Here is a 12,966-nt window from a genome sequence, read left to right on the forward strand (position 1 = left end):
TTTATTATAATCCACATAAGAATTCACACGAGACGCTCTGTAGCCTGCACGTAGCCTACATAGACTACTTGAACTGGCACCCAGTGGACTTGGAGTCTAATGTACAATGTAGGTATGGTACTGTATTGTATACAAACACTGCGTCCAGCTGCTCCATGGCGGCAATTCAAAATATTTCTTCAGTCATTCAAATCCTCCTGCTGCAGGATTATTTTCCTCCTATGACGAAACGGGTTGAATTAATATCCAACATCTGTAAATTGCCAGAAATGTGATGCCCAATTCTATATCAACTCGTAGGCAATGGTGCACTGTAAATCTGGTCATTAGAAGACGCGTGGAGCTTGCACTTCACATACACAAACAAATCTTACAGACCTTCAGAAGTGTCAGGTATAGGGAGCAGGGTTTGAGGTCTTGAGCAATGTTGCCAAGTGTTCAGCCTACAATTGAGCTTACAAAGCTACGTAAGTAATGAAAAACACTGACCCTGACTGAACCCCTGAATGTCATCCTTATCGTGCATCTCCACATAAATACTGCTCATGAAATATGCGCACAACAGATAGTTTAATTGGTGATTGGGAAATCCTGAGGTATTTCTCAGGGTTAAGATTGCAAGAGGATAATGACTGTGAGCAATAGCAGAAATTCAACATGTACTCTGAAGTTTGTAATCTGCATAGGGGAAAATGGATGTTTCTATTTGCAGACAGAAAGAGTACAGTGAAAAAGTAGCATTGGAGCACACATTGAACTATGTTGTGAACAAGGGAAATATGTTGTGAATTAGAAATGTGCATCCAAGGCTTATCCCTCTGATGAACGCACCAATTCTATACCTCTGAGACCACATCCCACATGAAGCCACTTAATATGTTGATGATTTAGCCAGTGGATGATATAATCTTTTCGGATTCCATATTTATTTGTACACACTTTCCTAGAGCATTCAAAAATATTTATACTAATATTTCCGTGCCATCTGCATTAAAGTTTGATTAAATGACTCTTCACATATTAAAAACCTGGAAAAATACACATGGTTCCATTTTTATTTATAAAGTTCATAGTGATGTTTTGGTACAGTGATTCTTACATGACATTGTCGCCTACTCTATTCAAAGTGCAGTGAAGCATTAAAGTAATGCTGCATTACTTTCCCTTTCCTCCATATCTCATACTGGCAAAGAAAAAAAAAACATGCTTAAATTGGTGGGACGGTGAGAGCATTGGTGGGAAGGTGAGGGCATGAGTTATCAAAGCTATACAAAAATAGAAGAGGTAGTGTTCTCTTATTTGCTATACACAGTAACATACAGTCGTGAGAAAGTAAGTACACCCTTTGGAAAGTGGTCATTTAAAAAATAGTTTTTTTATTATTTTACCCCCTTTTTTCTCCCCAATTTCTTGGTATCCAATTGGTAGTAGTTACAGTCTTGTCTCATCGCTGCAACTCCCGTACGGACTCGGGAGAGGCGAAGGTCGAGAGCCATGCGTCCTCCGAAACACAACCCAACCAAGCCGCACTGCTTCTTGACACAATGCCTATCCAACCCGGAAGCCAGCCGCACCAATGTGTTGGAGGAAACACCATACACCTGACGACCTGGTCAGCATGCACTGCGCCCGGCCCGCCACAGGAGTCACTAGTGCGCGATGAGACAAGGATATCCCTGCCGACCAAACCCTCCCTAACCCGGACGACGCTGGGCAATTGTGCGCCGCCCCATGGGCCTCCCGGTCGCGGCAGGCTGCGACAGAGAAGGAAAGTGGCCATTTTTTAATACATTTCTTTTTACATATTTGGACACATGGATATTTGAGCTAAATTCAAACCACATTCATTGATAAATGGTAACCCAGTTTATCACATCACACAAAAAAAGTACTTGTGTTATGCAATTAAAATAAACAAAAATGCAATTTCCTTATGCAGAAAAAATTTGTACACCCCTACCTTTACCATCACCTAAAGTGGCTAAAATTAGGATCAGGTGCAACAAAACAGGTGCAAATGATTAGGAAATCATTAGAGAGTACCTTGGGAGGGTCTTAAACATATGTGTGTGTGGTAACATCATGCAAAGATCAAAATACCTATCTGAGGCCCTCAGAAGAAAGATTATTGATGCCCGTGAGTCTGGGAGGCGTTACAATCCATTTCCAAGCAATTTGAAGTGCATCGTTCCACTGTCCGATAGATCATCTACAAATGGAGAAAATTACAGACCACTGGAAGTCTATTTAGGACAGGTCGTCCCACCAAATTCAGCTGACCGAAAGATGCTCATACAAGTCTCTAAGAACCCCAGGGTAACATCAAGGCATCGACAGGCCTCTCTTGTCACAATCAATATCGAAGTGCTGTCAGAAAGAGACTGCACAAACTTGGCCAACATGGGAGGTCAGGAAGGAAGAAGCCTCTGCTCTCAAAAAATTATATCAAGACAAGACTGACGTTTGCCAGACAACACCTGGGTAAGGACCAAAACTACTGGAACAATGTGCTCTGGACAGATGAGTCAAAGGTGGAGTTTTTTGTCCGCAATTCCAGACACCATCTTTGGTGAAAACAAAACACTGCCTTTGAACAGAAGAACCTCATACCAACCGTAAAGCATGGAGGTGGTGGCATTATGGTTTGGGGCTGCTTTGCTGCCTCAGGGCCTGGCCAACTTGCCATCATTTAGTCAACCATGAATTCCATATTATACCAGGCCGTGCATGCAAGACATCCCTCGAACGTGACACAGTTGAAGCAGTACTGTAAAGAAGAGTGGGGGAAAAAATTATTCCCAGTCGATATAAGAGACTGATAGACAGTTCAAAGAAATGGCTACAATAAGTTATTTCTGCCAAAGGAGGCAACACCAGTTATTGAAGCTAGGGGTGTACTTATTTTTTCCGCACTATGGAATTGTATTTCTGTCTATTTTTTTAATGAATAAATGATTGCAAAATATAATCTTTCAGTTTCATTTAAGTTACCTTTATCTGCCAATAGTGTTGAAGTGAAGATTACATATCCATCTGTCCAAATATTTACAAAAACAATACTACTTTCCAGGGGATGTACTTACTTTTTCACATGACTGTATGTACATTAGAACATAACATTTAAGTGATACCCCGCTAGGTATAGATTCAAGATATTGTTCTCCTCATCTCCTGCTACTGTAAAGTAGGCTTTTTAAGGCTGCTAATCATACTGTCATAATTTAAAGTGAAACTATATTGTTTTTGTGACACTCCATTAAGACATTAACAATACACTACCGTAAGCAACATTTTAAAAAATCATGGAGATATGGCAGTTTGCAAAGACAGTCATTGTAACAAAGCTCTTTGTGTCATTTCTTAACAAAAAATGGAGGCTGTCAAAATGACCATGGCCTGGAGATGATTTGGCTTTGTCCATGTTTGTCAGCTCGTTAGGGCACATGACTAAAGATAGACTCAGTGAGATGACGTTGCATGCACAAAGTAAACACTATATCAGGTACATTTCCACAACAACTAAGAGTGTTGTAACTGTTTTGGTCCCATTGTGGCAGCGTGATGTGCCCCCATGCACATGCGCAGATACCAGAGAAGGCTGTGGGAGGAGCTATAGTAGGACGGGATGAAACGGTATCCAACCACATGTTTGACTCCCATCTATTCCATTCCAGCCATTACAATGAGCCCGTCCTCCTATAGGTCCTCCCACTGGCAGATTCGTGCTCATCTCAATATCTGCCGTGCTGCTTGTTGCAATGTTATCTCGCTGAGGCGATCTCACTGCACATCACTTTCTTGTAGGGATTGTGTTATTCATGATTATACTGTATATTGCACTCATACTGATTAAAAATATTTGCCAATAAATGGGAGTTAATATATCCGTAAATTGTGTTTGCTTCGTATTGAGCATTTTTTTTTATTTCACCTTTATTTAACTAGGCAAGTCAGTTAAGAACAAATTCTTATTTTCAATGATGGCCTAGGAACAGTGAGTTAACTGCCTTGTTCAGGGGCAGAACGACAGATTTTTAACTTGTCAGCTCGGGGATTCAATCTTGCAACCTTTCGGTTGCTAGTCCAATGCTCTAACCAATAGGCTACCTGCTGCCCCATGGCTTCATAAGGATTCATGGCTTCATAAGGATTCAAATTGGAATACTACAGAATCAAAAGGGAAGCACTGAATTGCATGTGATCTCCCATGGATAGTAGGAACCTGTAGATGCCTAATTTCACGAATGCTCTACTTAATTCAGTTTTGGTTAGTTTGGTAGCTTTCAAACAAAATAATTCTCACACAACCGGCTGTTAAAGGTAATGTTCCTGCGTTCGCGGAGACCGCATTCACGGTAAACGCTGTATATGTCGGTACAATCGGAAAATTACCTTTAAATAGTGCATAGCCAACAAAGTGCTATCGGATGGAATCCTGGCCTTAAGCTGCTTGCCACCTTCCGTTATTTGGAAGACCAGATTTGAGGTGAATCGGTATCGCTTGTTTAAAAAATAAATAAATACATTTCAGACAATTTGTTACAATGCAAGTTTTATAGGTCAATTTTGGGTTTTGGGTCATGTTCTCTACAGGGCGCCATTTTAGACCAGGCCTCTGAAGAGGAATGAGAGGGACGCTCCCAGAGCCAAACCCAGGGACAGGAAGAAGGCCATAATGGCTCCAGCTGTCTCCGCTTCATGAACAGCAACTTTTCTGTGGAGAGAGAGAATGACAGCCGATCAGGTGTGGTAAGATTTTAGGTGCAACCTGTGGTGGCTAATTTCTGCATTACCAAATGAGGAGAGTTACAAACACACCAGTCTGAGTTAAACTACATATTTAATAATTAAGATACTTTTGCAAAAGTACTTTGACCTTCAATAATGTACTCTCTCGAATGAACCAGGAAGGTCTCTATACAACAATACAAAGAGCTTTTTATACCCATGAATCCACCCCTTCAACGTACATTGACGAACCACAAATCTTAGGAACAGTTCACAAAGGTTAAGTTTTGTATGAAAAGATATCTATAAAACACAGCAGACAGCAACTGCTATCTCAACAGTGTTCATTATATAGACCGGTGTCTGGTCTCCCTAGAACCGTCCCTCCCTGGTACGGTATAGAACAAAACCATTAGCTCATGTCCTCTGGAATGCTTTTTAGGCGTTCTTATCAAAATACATCATAAATCTCCTCTGTCAGTGCTATCTCATAGAGGCCCATCCTCAGTAAGACACCTCTTGTTCCCACTCCTGGACAAGCTCACTGAGGGGAGTGACTTGCGCACAGATATTGTGGAGACAAATAATTGGTTCCCCATTAATCACGGCTTTACATGGTTTAAGAATAGGTAAAGACACATTCACATATGAAGACAATGTTTCATTCTGTCCTCCTCTCTTGCTGATATTCTGCATAGCAACAGAGACATGTGAAAAAACAAGTCTGACCTCTCTCCTCTCTGGGCCCCAAGTGACTGAGCCCCAGCTAAGGGAAACGTGCAACTGAAAGACACCAAGAGTCCAAAGGACACTTTCTAATGACAAGTATCTCACATAAGCATATTATACTAATAAAACATCTTAATTATCTATGTTACCCAACTAATTCGGATTCATCCACCACAAACCTCACTTCTGACAACCTGGGAGACATTTTTCTCTTATAATGACCCTTGCAACGTGAGTAAACTAACCATAACATTTTAAATAGACAGGAGTTCCAAAAACTAAATAAAAGCCATTTTTCTCAGTTCCACGCTATGAGCAGTTAATGCCTTTTTGCTTGGTAGGACAGAATTGATTTGCGTTTACCATGTGTGTCGTGCCTCGTCCTTCTAACAGACATTGAGACTTTAATAATTATCACCCTATTTCTAAACTTTCTTTGCCTAGCTAAAATGTTTGAATCCTTGATTAATGCTCAGCCAAGATCTTTCTTAACTTCACAATCTATTCTAAATGTGCATTAGTCGGGCTTCAGACCAGGGCATAGCACCTTCTCGGCAGCATCACTGGTTTTAAATTATGTAGTAAATTGTTTGGATAGGAAGAAACAGTGTGCTGCTCTATTTATTGACTTGTCTAAAGCGTTCAACACTGTCGACCGATCTTTACACATTCAAAAAGGTTGTCTGAAATTGGCCTGGATCAGGTGACAGGTAATTGGTTTATGGTGCCCACATTGATCGTGTCCCTGCTTATAAATATCTGGGCATCTGGATTGACAAAAATGTATCTTTTAAAAAGCATATGGATGGGTTGAGAATAAAGTTGAGAATAAAAATGGGCTTCTTCTTTAGAAATAGATCATGCCTCTCCCTGAACAGCAGAAAGCAGATCATTCAGTCAACTTTCCTGCAATTGCTAGACTACAGTGACACCATTTATATGACTGCAGGTGCCACTACACTGAAACCATTAGATGCAGTTTACCACACCACACTTCACTTTATTACAGGCGACAGGTTCAGTACACATCATTGCATCCTATAGCAGAAAGTAAGCTGGCCGTCTCGTAGATCGATACACTGCTCTCTTTTTGTTTATACAGCCTTCTTGCACAAACGTCCAAAGTACCATACTTCACTGTTAAATTAAACGAGTCACCAGACCTGATCACAGGGATGGCTAACTCTAGAGGTCCCGTTGAGCTCTACAGAATTAGGGAAATCAGCATTCAGTTATTTTGCACCCTGTGTATGGAATGATCTGCAGACCTCTGCACCTTGGTGCTCCGTTACCTCTAGGGCAGTTCAATTTATTAAGATAATAAGTTTTATTGTCACATACACCAGATAGGTGCAGTGAAATGTGTTGTTTAGTAATACAGCACCCCTGGAGCAAATAAGGGTTGAGTGCCTCGCTCAAAGGAATATCGACATATTTTTGACCTTGTCGGCTCGTGTCTTCAAACCAGCGACCTTTTGGTTAATGCTCTAACCGCTAGGCTACCTGCTCCTTGTTGAGGAATGTGATTGCTTTTCTTAAATTGATTGTAAATATTATATGTTTTTATTACGTGGTATTTGTATATTTTGTATAATTTGTGTACTTGCAAAAGAGGCCTAGGTCTCAATGGGATTTCCCTGTTAAAGAAAAGTTGTATTTTTACTAATCCCGTCTATTCCAAATTTTAGTTAGCAAATGGTTAGTTTGTTCACAGCGTGAGTCATTGCGAGAGTAAAATGTTGCCCTGTACCTTGAAAGTTTATCTATTTGGGTTTGTGCCCAGGCGAAGGCAAGAGGTCTTACTTGGGCCCAAAGCACATGCAAAGGCTGGCCAGGTATCCATTGGAAAAGGCAAAGACTATCATGAAGACGATGAACCAGGCATCGTGTTCAAAGAAGATAGGCAGGTTGTATCGGGGCTGAACATTGCACAGCATGAAGAGCGGCACGAAGATCACACGGGCCACCAGAAGAATGGGCACCAGTTTGCTGTCCTTCCCAGGCTGAAAGTAGATAGCAGAGGGATGTCAACACTACTGTACCTTAGCCAGACACACCACACTCACATTCAATGAAATGCACTCAAGTGCATGTTCAATAAAACATTACTGCAGTGTTTGTTTTAAGCCGGTCACCACAAGAGAAGGTACTTATTTATAGCTATTTATTTATTTATCTGAAATTCAGGGTAGTTCAGTGTTGACCTGTATTTCTTTCTCAGATGATCAATTTACCACATCAGTGAAGGCTTATGGGTAACCTTTTGTTTGCAAGATCCAGTCTATTTGTATATACATCTTCAAGGAATTTCTTTTTTTTGGGGGGGGGGGGGGGGGCAGGAAGCAACTGATCAATAGTACATTACTCTAGCCCCTTTTATACTAATGACCATGGGTCCTGTCCTGATCTTGTCACAATTCTGATTGCCCTCACATTTTCAGAAATATGTCTGCACCTGGTATTAAAATGTGTCTCATCCTCAGATCCTCAAAAAGTTCTACATCTGCACCGTTGACTGGCTGCATCACCCCTTGGTACGGCAACTGCAAGGCATTTGACTGCAAGGCGCTACAGAGAGTGGTGAGTACGGCCCAGTACATCTCTGGGGCCGAGCTCACTGCCATCCAGGACCTCTATACCAGGAGGTGTCAAAGGAAGGCCCAAAAAATTGTCAAAGACTCCAGCCACCCATACAATAGACTGTTTTCTCCGCTACTGCAAGTGGCAACAGTGCACCAAGTCTGAAACCAACAAGACCTTGAACAGCTTCTACCCCAAAGCCATAAGACTGCTAAATAGCTAATCAAATGGCTACCCGGACTACCTGCATTGACCCATTTATACACTAACTCTGTTGCACTGACTCTATGCACAGACACTGGACTCTACCCAAAACACTCACAAATACTTATACTGACACCCCAACACACACATACACTACATATGCCCACACACACACTCACTTTCACACCCACCACATACTCTGCTGCCTCTGTCTATTATCTATCCTGTTGCCTAGTCACTTTACACCTTCCTATATGTACATAGCAACCTCAAATAACTCGGTACTCGTACTCCCTTTATATAGCCATGTTATTTTTACTCATTATTGTTATTCACTGTCTATTTATTCCTTGTGTACATATTTATAACAAAAAAAAGTGTATCTTTAACTCTGTATTATTGGAAAAGGACCCGTAAGTAAGCATTTCACTGTTAGTCTACACCTGTTGTTTATGAAGCATGTGACAAATAACATTTTATTTTATTTTTATCCATCCACTGTGACATTTGCATCATTCATTTGACATGCGATATCCACCGTCCCATAGAGAATGAATGTGTTGGGACGGGACATGTAACTTTTCTCAGCCAGTCGAAGTCATGAATCAGCATTATTTTTATGGATATATTAAAATAAATAGAAAAACTGGTAGAATTTTTTTACAATCTGTCGCAACCCGACCGTTGCTGAAGTGCACGTGATGAAGAGTAGAACTGAATTGAAAAGGAATCTCAGCACACTCAAGATCAATGCACAATTTTAAATGTATTTAGGCTGAGCTTCGGGTCGTCGGACTTTCATCGGAGCATACAAAAACACACAATGACTGGCCACATATAGGCAACGTGCATTAATGCAATCAGATATAATGAGCAACACCTGTGTACAACACAAATGCCAGGATGCACATCAGTAATCAATTATCTCAGAAAAAGTGTGACTTAATCGAGAGTTTATATTGTCTATATGTGGCGTCAGTCAGTGTGTTTTTATATGCTCTGATAAAGGTTTGACGACTGAAAACTGAGCCTGAATATATTGAAAATTGTGCATTGATCTTCAGTGTGCGGAGATTCCTTTTCATTTCAATAAAAAAAACAGGTCAAACAAAACGAAATGCAGCTAGTTTGCGGTCTTTCCCGTTTCAGTTTGAAGTGATTGTGTTAGCTGTGTAGTTCGCTAGCTAACAAAGGGGAAGAGCCTCCATAGAAAACATTTTTGTTTGGCGTAGCAACCTGCCAATCGAACTAACGACCAGTCGGATTGGCTGGCAACGATGTCATTCAAATGAATGACCAGTCGGCATAGCTGGCAACAATGCAAATTGAACAAACTACCAGTGGGCTTGGGTAGCAACCTCTGGACTATATCTTCATGGAAGTAGTATGAATAAATAACGTTTTTAATGAAAATATTATATGTTAATAATTATTTTAATATGTTGGTAACCGTTGTATAAAATTGACAATGCCTTTGAAGCCGTGGTTTGGAGGATTTATTCCTCGACTTCATCTCGGGCCTAACACCCGTGTCTGGTTACAGGATCCAGGCGTTTGACGCTAGTTCCTACTACATTGTAGGACGGTTTGAAAAACAATTGAGGGGTTGGACATGTCGAAAGATGAGTCCTCATTGGTTCGTTATGTCACACGCTTCTGTCTATAACAGAATGGGTGCTTCCCCATTATATCGATCATCTTTGCTACCACCGATTTTTGGAACGCAAAAGTGTTGGTACTGCTCTCAAAAACATTACTGCCCTGAATTTAGCTGGTGCTATCAACAAAGCTCAGTGGGCAAAAGTTTAAGTAGAGAGACAACTTTCTGGAGGAAAATGCAATGCTGATATAAAGAGATGAGCGTGGCTAAGGCTTAAGAGGGTGTGAACGATGCTGAATGGGTGCAAACAAAGGTGAGCTCTATAGCAGGTGTGAAAATCTTTCAAGGGCATTTTCTCCTATTTGTCTCCTGGTTTTACAGGTTTATCAACTTTCAAAGCAGCATAACTTTCCCTTGTTTCCTCCATCTATAGTGTATATGACATACCATTTTGAAGCTCTGATTCTGTACAAAAAAAAACAACAAAAAAGCTCAAACACAATATTTTACTTAATCTCACATAAAGTTGTTGGGTCACATATAGGCTATCCTCCAAACCAAGGCTTCTAGGACATTATCACGTAATCGTGTGTGGAGAGCTAAATGTAATTCAGACCTGTAAACTGGAATCCTTAGTTCACAATATGAAAAACTTGAATACGAATCAGTTAGTTTCAGGCCTTTCCGTTATAATCGACCAATTTCTTTCACTCTATTTACAAGTGTTTTGTTTTGGTGACTTACCCACATACACACAGCAGTAAGGCTTCTCCCAACCCAGTCGCTGAGGTTGAAGAGCAGAAAACAACACACCGGGATGAAGTACAGCTCTGAGAGGAGAGAGCAATGTACAATAAGACACCACATCTGTTCATATGTCTTTCATTGGTTGTGAATGACTGAATAATATGATCATTTTGTAAATGCTTGCAAAATGACAAGTCGTATACTCTAATATGGACTCATAAACCATGCTCTTATCATAGATATTCATACACGCATATGTACCACACCCACCCACCCACCCACCCACCCACACACACACCCCAGGTGCCTCCATCAGCGATGGTAGACTTGACATCCACAGTGACTGCCGGGAAGGTGCCGATGGTGATGGTGAAGGCAAAACACACAGAGAGAGCCAGGACCCAGATCTAGAGTAAATGGGTGAGAGGTTTAGAAGAAAGCACATTAGACCAGCTGAGGCAACCACAGACACCTTTTCCCCTGTTGATAAACAGTTGAAGTCGGAAGTTAACATACACCTTAGCCAAATACATTTAAACTCGGTTTTTCACAATTCCTGACATTTAATCCTAGTAAAAATTCCCTGTCTTAGGTCAGTTAGGATCACCACTTTATTTTAAGAATGTGAAATGTCAGAATAATAGTAGAGAGAATGATTTATTTCAGCTTTTATTTCTTTCATCACATTCCCAGTGGGTCAGAAGTTTTTGGCAGCATTGCATTTAAAATTATGTAACTTGGGTCAAGCATTTCGGGTAGCCTTCCACAAGCTTCCCACAATAAGTTGGGTGAATTTTGACCCATTCCTCCTGACAGAGCTGGTGTAACTGAGTCAGGTTTGTAGGCCTCCTTGTTCGCACACACTTTTTCAGTTCTGCCCACACATTTTCTATAGGATTGAGGTCAGGACTTTGTGATGGCCCCTCCAATACCTTGACTTTGTTGTCCTTAACCTGTCTGGGCTAGGGGGCAGTAATTTCACGGCCGGATGAAAAACATACACAATTTAAACAGGTTACTACTCTGGCCCAGAAACTAGAATATGCATATCATTAGTAGATTTGGATAGAAAACACTCTGAAGTTTCTAAAACTGTTTGAATGGTGTCTGAGTATAACAGAACTCATATGACAGGCAAAAACCTGAGAAAATTCCAAGCAGGAAGTGGAAAGTCTGAGAATTGTAGTTCTTCTTTTGATTCTCTATCGAAACTACAGTGTCTGTGGGGGACGTTGCACTTCCTAAGGCTTCCATTGGCTGTCTAAAGCCTTCAGAAAGTGGTTTGAGCATTTTCCTGTCACTGGGCAGATAATAGGAGCTCAGTTTCCGAGTGGACTGCCTGGCAACAAAGGGATTGGATATGCTCGGTCCCGCGAGCGCCCCTCCTTCTTTTTCTTCTTGAATGAATATGCTATTGTCCGGTTGGAATATTATCGCAATTTTACGTTAAAAATACCATAAAGATTGATTTTAAACAGCGTTTGACATGCTTCTAAGTACGGTAATGGAACATTTGGACTTTTCTTCTCTCGTTCCGCGCTCGCGCATTATACCTTTGGATAAGTGATCTGTACGCACGAACAAAACGGAGGTATTTGTACATAAATATGGATTATTTCGAACAAAAACAACATTTCTTGTGGAAGCAGCAGTCCTGGGAGTGCATTCTGATGAAGATCAGCAAAGGTAAGAGAATATTTCTAATACTAATTCTGAGTTTAGGTTGCGCCGAACTTGGCGGGTGTCTGAATAGCTCGCCGTGATGGCTGAGCTATGTACTCAGAATAATGAAAAATGTGCTTTCTCCGTAAAGCTATTTTAAAATCTGACACAGCGGTTGCATCCAGGGGTAGTCTATCTATAATTCTTAAAATAATTGTTATATATTTTGTCAACGTTTATGATGAGTATTTTTGTAAATTGATGTGCACATTCACCGGACGTTTTGGTGGGAATACATTTTCTGAACATCCTGCGCCAATGTAAAATGCTGTTTTTGGATATAAATATGAACTTTATCGAACAAAACATACATGTTTTGTGTAACAATGTCCTAGGAGTGTCAACTGATGAAGATCGTCAAAGGTTAGTGCTTCATTTAGCTGTGTTTTGGGTTTTATTGACACATGTCCTTGCTTGGAAAATGGCTGTGTGATTATTTTTGTCTATGTACTCTCCTAACATAATCTAATGTTTTGCTTTCACTGTAAAGCCTTTTTGAAATCGGACAATGTGGTTAGATTAACGAGAAGTTTATCTTAAAAATGATGTTAAATAGTTGTATGTTTGAGAAAGTTGAATTATGACATTCTGTTGTTTTTGAATTTTCCGCCCTGATATTTCACTGGCTGTGTCCCGCAGGTCGGACGCTAGCGTCC

At 40.7% G+C, this 12,966-nt stretch overlaps 1 protein-coding gene across 4 annotated transcripts in view; it reads right to left on the minus strand.

Annotated features, from left to right (window-relative positions):
* Positions 1–1,020: 1,020 nt before the first annotated feature.
* The window catches only part of slc29a1b (solute carrier family 29 member 1b), a 60,873-nt gene continuing 48,927 nt past the window's right edge, over positions 1,021–12,966 (minus strand). For 3 of the 4 annotated variants that reach the window (XM_014131570.3, XM_045691332.2, XM_014131572.3), the window contains 4 exons: positions 10,887–10,995; positions 10,586–10,671; positions 7,261–7,460; positions 1,021–4,714 (listed from right to left, as the gene is read on the minus strand). In XM_014131570.3, coding sequence (XP_013987045.1) covers positions 4,603–4,714; positions 7,261–7,460; positions 10,586–10,671; positions 10,887–10,995 — 507 coding nt within the window. In that variant the 3' untranslated portion in view covers positions 1,021–4,602. The remainder of the gene's footprint in view (positions 4,715–7,260; positions 7,461–10,585; positions 10,672–10,886; positions 10,996–12,966) is intronic. The other variant, XR_006757990.2, reaches the window with a different exon arrangement.

Source organism: Salmo salar, chromosome 12 (genome assembly GCF_965601325.2).
Source record: "Salmo salar chromosome 12, fSalSal1, whole genome shotgun sequence".
Taxonomy (NCBI): domain Eukaryota; kingdom Metazoa; phylum Chordata; class Actinopteri; order Salmoniformes; family Salmonidae; genus Salmo; species Salmo salar.